Consider the following 17,699-nt stretch of genomic DNA (forward strand, 5'->3'; position numbering starts at 1 on the left):
GTAGATTCCTCAACTGCACATCCATGATGTTGATGCCCCCTTACACCACCTCCCAAAGGTGCTCTACTTTATTAAGATCTGGTGACTGGAAGCCGCTAAGGGAATTGGTTTCATGCTTTCCTGTTGTTTACACCAAATCCTGACCCAACGAACTGAAGGCTGCAGCTCAAACTGAGGAGAGGCAACCACTGTCTGATTTATTATCGGCCAATACTGGTGAGCCTGTGCGAATCATAGCCTCAGTTTCCCATTCACAGCTGAAAGAAATTGGCCACAGAGTGGTTTTCACTACTGTAGTTTATATACTTCAAAGTTCACAATTTTGTGCATTTACAGGTGATATTTTGTTGATATGCTGCTACTTTCTTTTTTTTTTTAAATCATTGTGGAAGCAGTCCTCCCATTGACACATTGTATCCCCATGGTTCAACAACACAACTGCTGCTCTGTGGATGTTTTCTGTTTTTATTCACCATCGTCTTTAAATAAGAGAAATATTTATACCTGAAAATCCCAATAAATCATCAGATTCTGAAATGCAAGGTGGTATTTTCTTTTTTTTAAGATAACACACCAGGTTATCCCTGAGTGGAAAAAAAATATTGTCAGTGGTTTGTATTTCTACTTTACAGAATCAAAAGCTTTAGCCAAAGAATGCTGTTTATTTTTTAATGACTTCACGATAACGTTCGTAGCCACCATTGCTGATGTAAATCTAAAACCCAAGAAAGAAGAAGAAGAATATAGGAAGGTTTATAATATCCAACTCGAATAAATAAATCCCAAAACATCCAGAATTTGAATCCGTGGCTGAATAAAAGATGAAGAGTTGCATTCTTCTCTTTAAACAAGTGGGTGTGTTCACTTTACTATCTTTTCAGGGAAGCTATTGATTGAAATGTGTTTTTCTCAGCTCCGTGCAGCCTGTCTGAGAGATCTGATTTCCTCCACATTAACAGACCCAGGCTGGTTCCGAAGCCAGACTGAGGCTGTGTGTCTGAACTCCTTATAAATAACACAGAGATGGAGTTGAGCTCAGCACAGAGCATGTCTCACGGGGTATCCCCCATCCCCTCCGCCCTCCCGACTCCCTCCACTCAACAATGACAGCGGCGATGTTTGTCCTCGTCATGCCCGAGAGAGATCAGTTTTGTGGAGATGTGAGTGCTTGTAGATTTTAGAGGCTCTAATTGGCAGAAAAGTAGGACATGACGTGGACTGAAGGCAGAGTTCTCTGACAAATTCAGATGTAAAATGTCACTGAGTTTATTTCCCACCGTCCATTTTTCTATATAATTTGAGCTTCTTAACTGACTCATTAAAGGCACCTCTGCACAGCATTTTGATAATCTTAGAGGGACTTTTAACACTTGAAGCTGAAACCAAATATTTACATACATAAACTGTGCAAAAACATGCATAAACTATTAATTCTCACTGTCTGACATTAAATCATACAGTCTTCAGTTAGGAATACTAACATTTTGTCTCTAGAATTATTAGAGATAATATTTGAGAATACATTTCTTTTTTTTTTTCCAAATTGAGAAGTTGACATTAAATTACTGTGCCTTTCATCTATTTGGGAAAGACTAGACGGTGATGCAAAAGCTTTGTACGGTTTTGATGAAGAACATTTGAGATAATTGGAGGCACACCTGCGGATACATTTCAAGGAAAATTTGGAAAATTTTAAATAAATCAGTCAAGGCAATCAAGAAGGGATTTGAGAGTCTGTAAAAGTGTTTGGACACAATTTCAATCTGCCGATGGAAATTCATAATTTTACATCCCAAAGATAAACAAAACCAGAAAACTTTGTGAAGATGTTTTTTGAAACTGGTAGATGAGCGTCATTATTACTGGTTAAATGAGTCCTGTGTCCTCATGGGCCGAATGACACTCAGTCACGAAGAGGCCATTACTCCAATATCAACATAAAAAGCGAAGACACAGTTTACAAAGACTCTCTTTTTATGGAGACATGCGCTGTGGTCTGACAAAACTAAAATTTTAGTGTAAGACAATAAAGAATACTATTATATTTGGTGTGAATAGGGAGGGGTGTCATGAAACGGTATTAGTTGAGTGGTGAGGTAGACGCAGTAGACCCAGGTAAGTAGAATGAAATGATGATTTAATGATGAAGAGTACAAAAATGCAGGCAGCACAGGAGAGTACAGGCAAGGAGCTCAGAATCTGGTAGCACTGGTGGTAAACAGTAGGCACAAATGGGAACAACAACAGAATAGATGGTGGACAAGACGAGGACTCGACAAGAAACAAGGATCACAGGGAGACAATCAGGGGAAACAAGGAACATGTTTAACTAATCAAGGGGTAGACAGGACAACACGGAGAATCAATTGACACAGAAACCAAAATAAACAGAAAAAACCCCAAATCCTGACAGGAAGCTTGTAAACCTGTAAAGAATAAGAACAGCAAGGATATTATTTTTTTTTTTTTTTTTGCTGCAGCAAAAAAACCCAAACAAAACAAAACACAAAATTACCAAATAAAGAACATTATGCAGACATATTGAAGCAGTTCCTCAAGGCGTCTGCCAGAAAACTGAAACTTAGACAATGACCCAAGGCATACCGTGAGTTAAAAAGTGGCTTGAGGGAATTCAAGTTATTGTTTTGGTTTGGTCACCACTTGTTCTCGGTCTAATAGAAATGTTGTTGGCAGCGATGCGAAGCTGTGTAGGAAAGATGACCTAAAAAACGTACTCTGTCAGGAGGAATGGGCCAAAGTTTCAGTAAACTATTGTTCTGGAAGGATAATCAGAGTTTAAAGGCAATGTTACCAAATCCCAAGAAAATGTATGTACACGTCAAAGGAAGCTTAAATATATTCATATTCTGACATTTACTAAATATGTTTGATAAACTGAATTGACCTAAAACATTAAGCATTTAGTCTGACTTATTGTCTGACAGGGAGAAAGAAGAGCTATGCTTATTTTAGAAAGTGAACGTCATAGTTTCAGCCGTAAGGTTTTATTTTGTCATAGACTCAAGTGACCCAAAGCTGCCTCCTTCCTAAATATGATTTCAGATGAAGTGTGAACTGTAACCTGAGTCAAAATTCATGAGAATAACTTTTAAATAATAATAAAAAAGGAGCGTTTTACATCTACGCTGTCTGAGTGTAACAAAAAAACAACATCTAAGTGACATGTCTTTTCATTACTGTCTGTTTGCCTGTAACTCAGCCTAACCCAGTGAGACTGAGCAGTTTGAATTATCTTGAAGTGCTTCAGGTGCTGCCTGGCCCAGGTGCAATATCATTTTCTGGCCAAGACTTTGTGAAATAAACAAAACACAGCGAATGCTCCTGACCTTATTTGGGGAGTGGGGAGGCGAGTAATCTACATGTGCAATACATCAAGGCTAAATGCAAGTTGACTGAAAATACATGCAGCCTGTCAGCGAGTACATTCTGATGCTGCTGACCAAATATTCCTTAATCTTCCTCCGCCTCGAGGGAAGAATAGCTTACATGCTTGTTAACTCACAAATGAGGCCAGTGTGCCCTTGCAGCACAAAAAGGGCTTGTCTTGCAAACGCAGTGACTGTCCCTACAGCGGGAGGGAAATCCATTTTACAGAGACTCGCTTCATCACCCGATGTCCAGCCTGACTGATGACTACAGCTGTTTCCATGCCATGCAAAATAATGTGTTTCTGAATTTGCCAATAATGATTACTTCCATGAAGAGCTTCAATGTGGACGGAGCTGGGGGTCAGAAGGGGGGGAAATTAAGTAAAGTGTTGTGGTGTGCCCCCGTGAAAATCACACGATCTAACTCAAGGTTACCAGTCTTGTACGCTCCAGGGCGCGTCTTGCGTTGGCTGATACCCGCGAGGAGAGTGACAGCTCCACCGGCTGAGTATTAATGACACGCGAACGTTGTCAAGAGGGTGCCGATCTGACGAGTGTCACCCTGACCGAGAGACGAACAAGCAACGCAGGCAAATTGAAGCGTCCATATCAGCCTCTCTCTCCTGACCCTGAGCCACACCTCTCCTCTGCACAAGGCCTGATTAAGATGGAAAGAAAGGTGTTCTTATCATCTTCTAGATTATGCCTCAAGAGGATCGTCCGGAGAGAAGGAGTAATCGTTCTCCTTAGAGCCGTCGTTATAGGGAAACGTCTATATTACACTGCCCAACAATAGTATTTACCTCAGGAAGCACAAAACTTTAGGGAATAGACAAACACAAAGTAGGGCTGGACAATAAATCTGTAATATCATGCAGTAGACACACATAAGTAGATAATACGTCTGAAAGAATACTCAATAATTTCACTGAACTCAGATCCAGCATTCTGGTTGATGTAGCGAGAGGAAAGTGCTTCAGCCACCAAGAAAGGTGGCTAGCGTCACCTAGCTCACTCTCTCTCCGGTCACCTAGCAACGTCTTGTTGAGCAATTTTCACAGCAGTAGTTTAAGGTTTTGCCACCATTAATAAAACTTTCATTTTAAGGCCTCGGATACGTTTGTTAGAGCACATTAGATAGAGAACAAACAGCATCACGAAGACCGGGGAGCGCAGTACAAAGATCAGAGATACTGCTGCGAAGAAATTTAAATGTTCAGTCGGTCATGTGAAATGGGTAAGAGTACAGTTCAACTGCAAAAACTACCAAGCTACGGCCATCCACCTCAGCTTGACAGGCATGTTGTAGGACTAAATGTAGTTGAGAATTTGTGGCAAGACGTGTTCTCTGTACATTCTGGAGACATTTTAATACAGCAATGCATCTTATTTAAAAAGAGGGCGCTGCTTAGCAGAATCGACAGAAAAAAATAATGATGGTGGCAATTTCAGTCTTTTGATATTAAAATCTGGTAGCTTCTGCTCACTATTGAGAGCAGAAGCAATAGTGAGCTTCTATTGCTTGAGAAGAATCAGTAAAACAATTATCTAGGTCAGTGTTTTTCAACCTTTTTTGAGCCAAGGTACACTGTTTTAATTGAAAAAATCTCGAGGCACACCACCAACCAAAAATGTAAAGAAAGATACTCTGTATCCGCCTATGTTACATATATAGCCATTCTTATCAAAGTGTCTTGAATAGGAATAAAATAAACACAAAAATGTATTTTTATCACATTTTACATTTCTTATTTCAAATTGCACGTAACATGTCCACTTCAAAAATACACCTGAACAGGGCCACAACAATGTGGTCTTAAATTTAAAGAAGTTGTATTAAACTTTAGTGTTTTACAAACTAATCCACAAGCATTCTTATAGCTGGAATACAGAAAATAATTCTTATTCTGAAAGATTATATTATAAAATTATATTATTAGATTAGCTTATTTGGGAAAGATTTCACTGTTACAATATGAAGATTTGCATGTAGAAAATGTCAATATCTGTATATTTTACCGACCTAGTGTGAAACCTGTGCATGTTTGGATAAAACAGCTGATTTTCTGGCAGAAATTGAAGAGAGACAATGACTAACCATGGTTTCGTTCACGCCGAGCTTAAGTGCAGCGGCTCTATTTCTCTCCTGTAGTGGCAGCTCGACAGCCCTCAACTTAAAAGCTGCATCATATGAGTTTGAAAACATTTCTCCGTCGTGTCTGCTGCTAGCACGTGGTTGTTCTAAATGAAAATCAACGCGTTCTTCTTTGATTTACAATTTTGACTTCTAATGATTCACTTCCTGCTAGAGAGCCCCCTGGTGGTTGAAGAAAAATACACAGAAAAGCCGCACCGCATGGTTCAAAGTTTAGGAAAAAAGTAGCAGTTTATAGTCCGGAAAATACGGTACCATAGGTGAAATTGAATAATTTCCACGGCACACCTGACGATCACTCACGGCACACTAGTGAGCCGCGGAACAGTGGTTGAAAAACACTGATCTAGGTAGTCACTTGGAGAAAACTCAGTAATTCAGAGGGAGCTATAAACAAAGAGCGAGGTGGTTTGGATTTACGACAAGACATATTCTCAATATTCTGACTGAGCTGGAGCTATTTTACAGAAAAACTACTGTAGGGACCGATTTCAATTTCTTGGCCTGCTGGGGGCATACTGTAAAAACTTTCCACCGTAATTGATTTATTCATTTCAGCTTGTAGCTGTAACATGACAAAATGAGACAAAGATCTGGGGATATGAATACTTTTGCAAAGCACTATATGGATGTTCTGTTAATGACCCATTTTTAACTTTGTCAGGTCAGAGAAGAGTTTAATGCACTTCCCCCCACCCCTCCAAAAAGCTCCAATCTGCAAACGTCTCCTTCTGCATACCAACACTTTGAATCCTGTTGTCTTCAGAAAACACTCAGCATGTAAGAAGATTCTCATCCAAGCAGCCATTAAGTGCCTCTGGAGTGATTATTACGGTATTGTGTGTCAGATCCAGGAAGAACTTTTATACCTGCCCTCTGATTACTTCAAGGTACAAAAATAGCAGAAGAAGGGACAATAATACTAAGTGGGAGGCAAGCTGGAGATTTTAATTGGTGGAAGGTTGAAATTAAGTGAGAGTTTAGCCTCTTATTCCCTCTCATATGTGAAATGTTGCTTTTTAAAAGTCTCACTTTGTTAATCTGTCAAAACTGCACTTTTAATTAAGAGTCAACTGTCTTGCAGGACGCAGCGAAGATAAGAGGCAATTAAAAATAGTGTAATAGAAGAGCTTTTTTTAAGGTGGGGGACTACTTAATCTTTAATTCCTGTAACTGTACTTATGAATTAATCATAAAGTATTTCAGGTTAAAAAAGGAAACAGTTGATTAAATTTCAATGAGTGTGCTAATTGTTTAGGGTTATGCAAACAGTAAAACCATGTGTGTATTTCACTGGACAGCTTCAAGAACTAGATTTTTCTTTTATATCAGTTTCTTCCTAATAAATTGATTTCTTTCCAGAGTTGGGCCAGATTGCCTGCTTTAGATTGATGAGGTGCAAAGACTCCGACTCACATTTCTCCTCCTACTGCCAACCATTCCTCTGCAAAGGTGCTGTTACGGACATAAATGAGTTATTCACAGGAACATCATTCGTCTCTTGTAGGTATTGCCAATCCGCTCTCCAACCAGGCTCTCTGAGAGCTCAGCAATGGGCCAATCCCTTCCTCCTTTGGACCCAAGCAATAGATTACTCTCCCTGTCCCTCCCTGTTGTCTTGTTATCGCTGTTCAACAGCAATTATGGCCACACATCATCGGCTTGTGGACCGAACTGAAGGCTCTGGATTTATTTTAACAAGCACATCCAGGAACCGTTCTCTATCCAACGGTACATTTCTCCCCACTCTGACTGGGACTGACTCTGCCAGAGTCCGAGATGATTTCTGCCTCTGGAGTTGCAGGTTTTCGGGGTCTAACGATGATTTCTGTCGCTTTGACAAGGAGTCGGTATGTTCAGACAAGGTTATGGACTTATTTCATGCAAGATGACAGCTAGTTGTAAACCAATGAACCAAATTAAAGTCCTCCTTTTGTACGACACGGTTTCCAGTTTCAAATCATTGAGAAGAAATAGGTTGAACACTCTGTTGTGTCTCAGTGAGTGCAGGAAGAGAAGGGGAGGGAAACTTTGGAGCTGAATTTTTCCTTCATGACGCATCTCTCCTCAGACATAGCTGACAACCGGCTGGAATCTTTAACGTGTTAATAACAACAATAATGATGGACTTTTTAAATCTGACAACATGTAAAGCATAGTTTTGGAATACAATATTTTTTGTAAGTACTGCAAATATTCATTCCTGACTGTTTCTGCTAAATAATAATAATACTAATACTACTACTACTACTACTACTAATAATAATAATAATAATAATAATAATAATGACAAGGCATCAGCAAGAATTTAGTTTAATCTAAGTTTTGAATTTCTTTGGACAGTTAATGTTGCGTTTAAACCTCAAAATGTTTTTTCTTTGAGCCGGCCTGCAGAGTTTGCATGTTCCTCCTTTGCATGTGTGGGTCGTCTTAGGTAGCCTAGCTTCATGTCACAGTCCAAACACGTGACCTTTAGGTTACTGTAAATCACCATGAGGTATGAGTGTGAGCTTGGATGGTTGTTTTTCCTGTGTGTCTCTGTGTTGCCCTGGCGACCTGTCCAAGGTATACCCTGCCTTTTCCCTGTTGACAGCAGGAAATAGACAATGGTCCCCCATGGCACTGTATGGACCAACAGACATGGAAGAATGGATGTTTTTTGAGCAGATCCTTATTTCAGTCTTCTCTCATATGAGCCTGAATATGGTGTTATTCAAATAGCAAGAGGCCTTAGTGCACTATCTGGATTTTTTTTTTGTAGTTGTTGTTTTGCTGCCATTGTGAAATGTGCTCTTTCTTTCATGAAACACAAACAGCTCAAGTCAATCATGAGCTGTTTCACTTCCATAGAGCATGTTTATTGGTAACTATGACGATGTATCCTCATCTACCGGGTGTATTTGGTATTGATTTATCAGGAAAATTTCAAACACAAGCTATTACTCTCATGGACTGCCCACTGTGCAGATATGTTTTACTTCTGTTTTTAGCAATAAAATATAACATGGGCAAATACACATTTATGGCACTGAATGTTTAATTTATCCACAACAAATAACTACCATATTTTCCAATCATGATAGGCTGAGCTTCCATAATACTATAATTATATATTCTTCTATTTTCTAAGCCGTCTAATCAGTTCATTCCAATTTGGTCTGAGTACTTGCTTAAATTATTATAATTCATCTTGCCCATCAGTTGAAAAGGCTCCTAAATTGTGATGCTACTGTGACGGCTTGATGAGAGTGCCCTTTTGTTCAAGTTCTGCCCCCTTTTTTATCTCTCTTTGTCTGAAACAAAAGAATACTTTCAACAGGGTTTGAGAAATGAACCAAAACCTTGAAAGTGAAGACCTGAATGGCTGAACAGAGAACACACCAGGAAGAAAAGAACACTTACAGTACAGCTTTATGCAAAATGAAATGTCCACGGTAATGTGGAGAATCTGTGGAGCTGTGTGGTAAACTACTGATGCATTTAGCAAGAAGAGCAACATGAATGATGCAAAGCAACCGGCGGGCTGGAAGCAAACTCTCTCACTTAGCTCATCTTGGAGTATCGTTTTCCATCCATATGAGTTGGTGTTTGGATGTTTGCATAGGTAAGGGGGGGTTAAGCAAAAAGCAGCTCGATGTTCTGCCAAAAGAAAACAACAAAACAACAATTAGGCTTGTGATCTGGTTCATACCCCTCCTCCTAATATTTCTGTTTGTCTGCTTGCATTGTTTCATCAGGACTACCTGCTCTAGGCCTTCCAGTGTCCCACATTCACATTGAGGTTACGGTATTAGTTCTGATGGTGGATTCAGGCCGCGGTGATGCTATAAAGCAAGGTCCTCTCACGCCTGCCTGCTTTTTGATGTGTCCGTCCATCATGCTGATGGACAGACACATCAGCATGATGCATGTTGCATGTTCCGTTTTTGTGAACATGCATGTTTCCTCTAAGTGTAGCCCTCTTCTAATGAAAAGCAATCCTCTCCTCTCCTGAGTCTGTCTTATCACCTAAAATATTCTCCTCCCACCGCTTCCTCACACTCGACGAACTTTCCTGTCTCTTCCTTACTTTCATCTATTTTTGTTCCCTCTCCCTCTTGCCTCCTTCTGCCTCAGTTCCCTCTCAACGTGGCCAAGTCTCATGCAACTTTTACTCCCTCATCCAGCCATCCACTTCCTCTGCAGCCTTTTCCCTTCTTCTCCTCGGTTCCTCGCAACTCCTTTGGCTCTCGTCTCCTCTACGTCCCGCTTTGCTCGTCGTGCTGGATGGACTTCAGCGCCCTCTCATCCTCCCCCTGACTTCATCCCAGGGCGATGTTTGTTAACGGAGAAAGAGGAGAACACCTACACTCTGTGCTCTGCTTGAGAATAATGAATGACTCAGGAAATCCCATACACAGTGAGTTATTTCAGAAAGTCGAAGCAAAGCGCTTGGTGAAAAAAAATTGAACTGTTTGAAAGACAGTAGTACCCTCCGACTGTAGCCTCTAGAAATGATTCATGTCAGAAAGTTTTGCATTTTGTCAAAAACGTAAATTTTTTATGAGGATTTCATGACAGACGAACACTGTAAAGCATAAAGACGTCCACACAAGTAGAAGGTCGACTCCGTCTCAAGTCTTCTTCATCCTCTTATAGGTTCCCTTCCAGGAGTGCCCTCCATTTAGCTCCATCCATCCTTCCATCATCAATCTTCTGAAGAAAAACAACCCCACAGCATAATACCGCCACCACCATGTTTCACCATAGTGATAGTGTTTTCAGTGAGATGTGCAGTGTGCAGTGCACAGCTTTCTCACATTTGTTGCGCTGGATTCTCTAGGAGTATCACAGCAAAGGACATTGACTATACATTTAATTGCAAATTCTCTCTGCGGTTTTAATGTGTGCTACTTTACAATAGCGTAGAACAATTTTAATGCAATATTTGGCAGTATATCATTTTGAACTAACATGCATGCAAAGATGTATGGATTGACTTTCACTGCCCTTAATCTCCATGCTTAATGTATAATTTTAAAGGCCACAATTAGGGGCGAGGACAATGTGATAAAGGAAAAGGAAGAAAAGTGTCAGAATAAAGTGAGTTCATCTTAACTGCAATATTCAACAATGGTTTCACAAATGCACGTTTGTTTTTTATGTCGGCAGCATGAAATCCCAGAACAACACACAAAAGTTTGTGGTGCTAAAGTGAGAAAATGTGAGCATATACTTTTTCAAGGCTTTTCTAAAGGGAGCCATTCAGAACAATTCAGGATGATGAACAAAGTGCTTTTTAATTGCCCATATGTCTCTCTTCCCTTCAAAGGAACGAGCCAGATTTGCCGCTAATTAAGATATTAGCTGATCCACAGTCTTTGTTCCCAAGTAAAACTGACTCAGAACAACGCATGTTATATCTCTTTCTCCTCTTTTTTTTTGCTGCCCACTGGTGCTATATTATTCATAACCCAGAGGCTGTCAGGACCCAAGCAGTAAGCTGCATTTACGCATGACACATGTGTACTTGAAGTGTGGTGGCATTGTGACTCAACTTCCTCGGGGGGCCGTGAACAAGTCTGCCTCTAATCTCGGACTCCGGACAGAAGTTTGCGGAAAGCCGCTGAAAGGGATTTAAACATTTACAGGGAATGGGTTCGGGGAGGAGGAGTTCGCCTTTTTTTTTCTTCTTCTTCTTTTTCCACCCCATTGTTGTGTTTTTTTTTTGTATGGCTGATTTTTCAATTTACTGCGAATTGACACATAGGTTGTCAGGGAAGGGAAGGACATATTAATTTATCAATTATGAAAATAAAATGTTTATACATTTATTTTGTTTGATAAAAATATGACAGGAAACGGGATTTATAGAAATAATGTAACGTGTTTCTATTAGTTTACTTATTCCAGGCTTACATAATTAGGTCAAAAATTTGGAAAAAATATAGATTTTTTTAAAATTATGGACAATAAATTTTGTGTGAGTTAAAAGTATGTTCCAACATATCTAATGTAAGTACTTTAAATTATAAAACTACAGACTACTAGATTTTTTTTTTTTTAAATCCCTGATTTTTTTTCTTGTCAGTGCAAAATTTCCACCATATTGATGTACCTTAATTAAATTACAGAAATTCTGCTATGGCTTAGCTTTTGATGTGCCACCACGAGACCTCAGGCACACCTCAGAAAATTTGAAAATCATTGAAAAGTTAATTCATTTCAGTAACACTAAAAACAAAATTCATATACTTTATTGCACTCAGAGCAATATATCACATATATTTCTATCTAATTTTACATAAGTGGCTGAAGGGGAACAGAAATCCACAATTCAGTTCTCTAGAAAAGTAGAAGATTAATAGAAAGGGATTTTAACACAAAAATCATATTGTTGCAGCCTACGCAATCTTCGGTAAGACTGCTGACTTGGCAGTTGTGCAGCAGACACTCATTGACACCCTCCACAAGAAGGTCAAACCACAATAAGTCATTGCAAAAAGAGCTGGTTGTTCAGAAAGTGCTGTGTCCAAGGCTTTTAATGGAACACTTAGTGGAAGAAAAACATGTGGTGGGGAAAATAAATGGACAAGCAAAGCCCTCAGAAGAAGAGTGAACCAATCTATATGTCCAAGAGTCTGGGTTGATTCACAATTTGTGAATTGCAGTTCATATCATGCTTTAAGATCCACCTGAAATAAGCATGATATGAACTGAAACGGTTGGATTCCTTTTATTAATTCACTCCTGAACCAGAGACATTGTCAAAAGCATCTGAACTGGGGGTAAAGATTTCAGTTCACTTATGAAACAGACTCCTTGATTTGAACAAGAACAAAAAGATCCAAAACCCCAGGTTCCTTGAGGAGCCATTTCAGCTGCCTGTGCTGGTCCACTCACTTTTTTTTTTCTTTTAAACAAATCTAAAGTGAACACAGTCGTCCATCAGGAGATAATAAACCAGGAAACAGTACTTCAAGCAGTGTGGGCAGGCGAGACATTTCGATGGAAAATGAAATCCGCATCTCCATAAAGCCAAGCAGAAGAGCATTTTTTTCTGGTCGACGGCTGCGCTGACTAATGGCCTACAGAGTATCTTTTGGTGTATTGCCAGGAAGAAGATGAGACTCTAGAAACAATGCATAGCGGCTGAAGGTCTCTCTATAACACCTCAGCAGAACCACGGACTGATCACCTTCTTGCCATGATGCAAAAGGAGCCCCAACCAAGTAGTGCATTGCACAAGTACATATTTGTCAGTAGTAGTCTTATGTAATATAAAATTTCCAAGTGAAATGTAATTTATCAGTTAAATGGGAATAAATAAGTGCTTTACACACATTGTGTAATGTTAATAATATGTGAGTTTCATTTATTATTATTATTATTATTATTATTATTATTATTATTATTATTATTATTTGTTTTATTTGTTTTATTTATTTATTATTATTATTTTTAATGAAGACCAGTCCGGGGTGTGCCCCGCCTCTCGCTGCTGGGAGTCAGGCACCAGTCCCCCGTGCAACCTCGCAAGGAGGTATGGACAGCGGCTGGATGGATGGACTGAAATAAATTAGCCTTTTTGACAGCATTCTAATTAATTATAATGCACTTGTATAGCCCCCATCTGGCCACCTCTTACAGAACCTTCTGGTCACCTCACACCGCTTAAACAGAACGGAGAATCAGATGTTCACTCACGGTAAAAGATGTACTGTGTATAGTTGGACCAGACCCTGTCGTCCGCGTAATGACCCGTGGAGGACGCAGTCAGCGAGGTGTTGCAGGCCACAATGTGAAAGCCACTTTCTGACAGCATGTCAAAAGCCCTCTCCAGGTGCTTGAACTTGAGGTAAAACCTGCAGGTGTATCGATCCGGGGGTCTGTCTAGATCCCTGTTCTCATTCAGGGCGTCTCCAAACACCTCCTTGGCCAGTCCAATCCGGCTGCTGATGAAGATCCTGGGTAACTTTTTGGCCTTGGGGTCAGCGTGGTACTCTCTGCCTCTGAAGGCGACAGTAATGTAACCATACCTCCTGTCCAGGGAGTAAGACGGGTACAGCCTGTGATCGCTGCCCTGTGACTCCTCATCCCAGTCACTGTCATCCTGAAACAGCTTCGGCTCGTCGCCTGACAGAAGTTTGGTCAGTTCCGGCAGCTGGAAGTACTCGGCCTCTCTCTTCAGCCTCCCTCTCTCTGGAAAGTGGTCAGGGAGGACAACCTGCTTGTCTCTGAGGTAATCCAACACGTACCGGAACAAAAATCCATCTCTGTCGATAAAATACCGCCCTCTGAAATCCCGTGACAAGTCATTTGAAGACCCCTTCTTGTTAGAAAACAGCTTCCCAAGTAAGGAATTCGGGAAGCTCGTCAAGGTGGCGTGACGGGTATAATAAACCTGCCCACCCACGTTCAGCTCAACCACGTCCGACGGAGGGTTTTGCACCGAGCCCTGGTCTTTGGCGGGCTGCGTTTTGCAGTTTTCGATCAGTGCCATCTCTCTCTCGCACGAAACGTCCCAGAAGTTCAGGGTGTGGGGTGCAGCTGCATGGAGATGAGGCGCTCAGACACCAAAGCGGAGTTCCCGATTCCAGACGCAGTCCTGCTGGCATCCAGCGCTTTTTATTTTATGACAGAACAATCCCAAATGTACGTCTACGGTGCATCCTTCAAGTGCGTGCGTAAAAGTCCAGCATCGATTATCATAACCAGTATCATGTTACAGGCAGCCACTGCGATTTGGTCGTGGAAGTGAATAAAAGCGAACTTTCAACAACAACAACAAAAATACAATTTTAAAAAGTTTCAGTAAACCTGGATCTTAACTCAACCTTCTTAAATCCAGGATGAAATGGAAGAGAAATTGTGAGAGCATCCTGTCGCTCTCCTCCTGACTGCTGGGATGCTGAAACGCGCTCATTGGGAGGATGATGATGATGATGAGGAGGAGGAGGAGGCAGGAAGCGGGACTCCTTTGCGCACCAGTCTCTCCAAACTGCTGAGTGCGGAAGCAGCCAAACCGGCTGAAGATTTAAGATAACGTTGTTCCGAGCTGTGACACGGAGGAGAGGAAACAAATCCACCCGTGAAGCACAGTCTTACATCATCTTAAAGGAAAATGTCACTTTGCAGTCCATCAACACGAAAACGGGCTGATAGATGGGAGGGGAGGGGGGGTGCATCTGTGCGGTTCTACTGTGTCCACGGGCGGCGCAGCTGGCGATTGGGGATTCGGGGTTGGAATTACGCGGCTCCAGCATCCCGGCGGCGCGGATTTTAATCCAAGCGTTTGGTTCTTCGCGGCGCATTCATACGCGCTTATCCCGAGAGAGGTTAGGTGTCACCGTCTGTGACTCCAGAACTCATCCGCTGTGACAAGTACAAGCTGCAGATCCACGGAACAGCTTTACCCTCTTCTGCGAGCAATGCAGCAGTTGTGAATGGGCTAAGATGAAAAATAAATCTGACAGGTGCGCTCTTGTGATGGAACCTTTGACCATAGGTGCCACTGAAAACTGACCCCGTCGTTACGGATAAGTAGATTTTTTTGATTCATTACGGCGCACAGATTGGGGAATATCTCTGCTTCATGATGCTCCTCTGATCACTGTAGTGAAGAAAATATATTGATACATTTTTGTCACATTATAGCGACAGACTTCAACGTTTTTTTTTTGGGGGGGGGGGAGAAGGGTTTTTTTTTGCATAAAGTGAAAGCAAAATTATACAGGTCAGCACATTGTCCAACCTGAGCTGTGGATATCTGCAGCTCCTCCAGAGCCACCTCTGACCTCTTTCCTCCAATCTTTCCATTTTTAGATTAGGAACAGAGCAGTGTTCTGTGACTTTTGGTATTTTTAAAAGTCTAACCTGGCTTTATACTTCTCCACAACTTTATCTCTGACCTAAATGTTGCGTTCCTTGGTCTTCATGAGGTTGTTGTTCTCCATCAGTCCTTCACAAAACATCTGGATTTATGATGAGGGTGACTTCTCCACACTGAGTTTTATTTAGTAGCACCTTTGTAAAAGGGGCTGATAATATAGGTATGCCGGGATTTTCATATTTTTGTTTTATTTTGTTTGGAAAATCATGTGCATTTTTCCTTTCTCCTCCAAAGTACGCACTGTTTTGAGTTGGTTTATTTATTGGTCCTAATAAAAAATAAATCCTTATAAAATAACACTGACGTTTGTTGACAAAAATTCAAAGGGACAGTAAAACTTTTCAAGGCACTGTGTGAGTCCCATTTTTTCACCCATGCTGCGTATCTTTACAGGCAAAAACTCCTTAATAAGCCTCATTACTGAAATACTGTGCTCTGGAATAAACCCAGTAAAGCAGGCAGAGGTGTGGGACTGATTGCACAGCAACTGTTAAACGAATATGTCACAGAGTCAGCAGTGCAAATCTGAAGCCAAGTGCCTCTGGGTGCAAAATCCACTTTGGATAAAGTGAAACGCTGCGTAGCTGAAGTAAAAGATTGACAATCATTTGCATACACTTTTATGTGGGTCACAAATGTGTGCAGGTGCAAGATGAACACATTTAAGTGCATGACTCAATTGTCACAATCACCTGAATGCTGGGGACTTCTTCTTTTTTTTTTTGTTTATTAATTTTTTTTTCTTTGTTTTGTTTTATGAATTTTTCTAAACCACCAGGGGGAAAAAAAAAAGGGGAAAAAAAACTCAATGCTTCAACAAATTCACTGTTTGCAGCTTGTCTGATTTTCACGTGTGCGTTTGTTTGAAGTTATAATAAAATCATATTGTTGCTGTGCTAAGAGAAGGCATCAATGGTGGTGGGAGAGCCCCCTTGACTCGTGGTTTGAGAGGAGGCAGCGGTCACGCTTTACCCTGTTAATTCACTGTATATTGTGCTGGAGAGGGGTTGCTAAGCAGCCGCTGGGGACTGAGTGGGATTTAAACAGTAGGGATTTAGAGCAACAGCGAGCTCTCTGATCTCTTTTCTCCAGTGATGTGATGTTTTGCTTCTTACATTGTCTCTCTGGTACGGTAATGTTTTGACTATTTAGTGACTGTAACGCTACAGCAGACGTGATGTGAAGTGTACCTCCGCTAGATCTGCGGCTTGTTTCAAACGCAGGACAGCCGTGACAGATGAGGATTTCATGTCCTAGATTTGGCTTCTAAATGATTCTCCTCCCAGATGTCCTACAAATCCTGTGACTTACTTATCTCACTCATCCCCCTATTAGAAACATCCTCCTGTCGTCGCTTATTTCTCTGCTCATCGCAAAGCGATGAAGGTTGGTTTCTGTATTTTGGAGGGAGTTGAATTTCATGCATGAATAATGTAAGACAATATGGCTCCCAGCTGAGCGTGAAGTAAGAAATCTGTATTTGCTGGAACATTAAAACGGCAGCTTAGGGCTTGCAAGCCCTTTCATGAAGTTGTCTAAGGTGCAGCTTTGAAGAAACATTTAAAAGCTTGTCCTTTTGCATGTTTACAATGTGCAAAATCTGCATCCTTTCTGATCAACGTCAGTACTCTAAGCTGTACTCCATTGAGAAATATATTGTCAGATGAGTGGAGAGCTACTGCACTACCTCAGAAGCACCAAATAATCCAAAAAGGATCCTCCTCTCTGCAAAGATTTTCTTCGTATTCACACACAGCATTTCTTGTCCTATTTCCTCCTCTCCCACTCAGTTTTTCTTCCACTCATATTTTCACACAAAAGAGGCCAAGGTGCGAACTGGCGTGTTTAGAGAAACACAGTGAATCTTGCTGTTTTCAGACAGACTTTGGTTTCTGATGGAAGACAAAGTTTAAACTGATTGAAGGGGACAATTAATTACATTTTCTGCTAAATTATGCATTATGTAATGCTATGTTAGTCATACATTTGCTTATTGTTGTTCTTTCAATTTTATGTGTTGCTAGATGCCCCTAGAGGGCAGTGTGGTCAGTATGTAAACAGATGACTCAATACTTGAAGAATATTACAATACAAGGAAACTCATACTTTCAAAAAAATTCTTTAATTTGAACTGATTTGCAGCTTGTCTTAAATCAACTTTAACGTGCACGGGGTATTTAAGATAAATTTTGTGACTTGCAGAAGTATTGACTTTGCACATTTTTACCACATTACAACTACAAAGTTGTATTTTGTTTTGATTTTTTTTATTATTATTTTTAGA

General features: G+C 40.7%; 1 protein-coding gene and 1 long non-coding RNA gene across 2 annotated transcripts in view; one reads left to right on the forward strand and one right to left on the reverse strand.

Moving 5' to 3' along the window:
- LOC103135581 (BTB/POZ domain-containing protein KCTD16-like) overlaps positions 1-14,686 on the reverse strand; it is a 19,725-nt gene extending 5,039 nt beyond the window's left edge. The window contains exon 1 of the mRNA XM_007548394.2: positions 13,231-14,686. Coding sequence (XP_007548456.1) covers positions 13,231-14,026 — 796 coding nt within the window. The 5' untranslated portion in view covers positions 14,027-14,686. The remainder of the gene's footprint in view (positions 1-13,230) is intronic.
- Positions 4,912-7,761, forward strand: LOC107835839 (uncharacterized). The gene is made up of 2 exons (XR_001661672.1): positions 4,912-4,941; positions 5,895-7,761. It is a non-coding gene; the product is annotated as an uncharacterized LOC107835839 (long non-coding RNA).
- Positions 14,687-17,699: the final 3,013 nt, after the last annotated feature.

Source organism: Poecilia formosa, unplaced genomic scaffold (assembly GCF_000485575.1).
Source record: "Poecilia formosa unplaced genomic scaffold, Poecilia_formosa-5.1.2 Scaffold26, whole genome shotgun sequence".
NCBI classification, from domain to species: Eukaryota; Metazoa; Chordata; class Actinopteri; order Cyprinodontiformes; family Poeciliidae; genus Poecilia; species Poecilia formosa.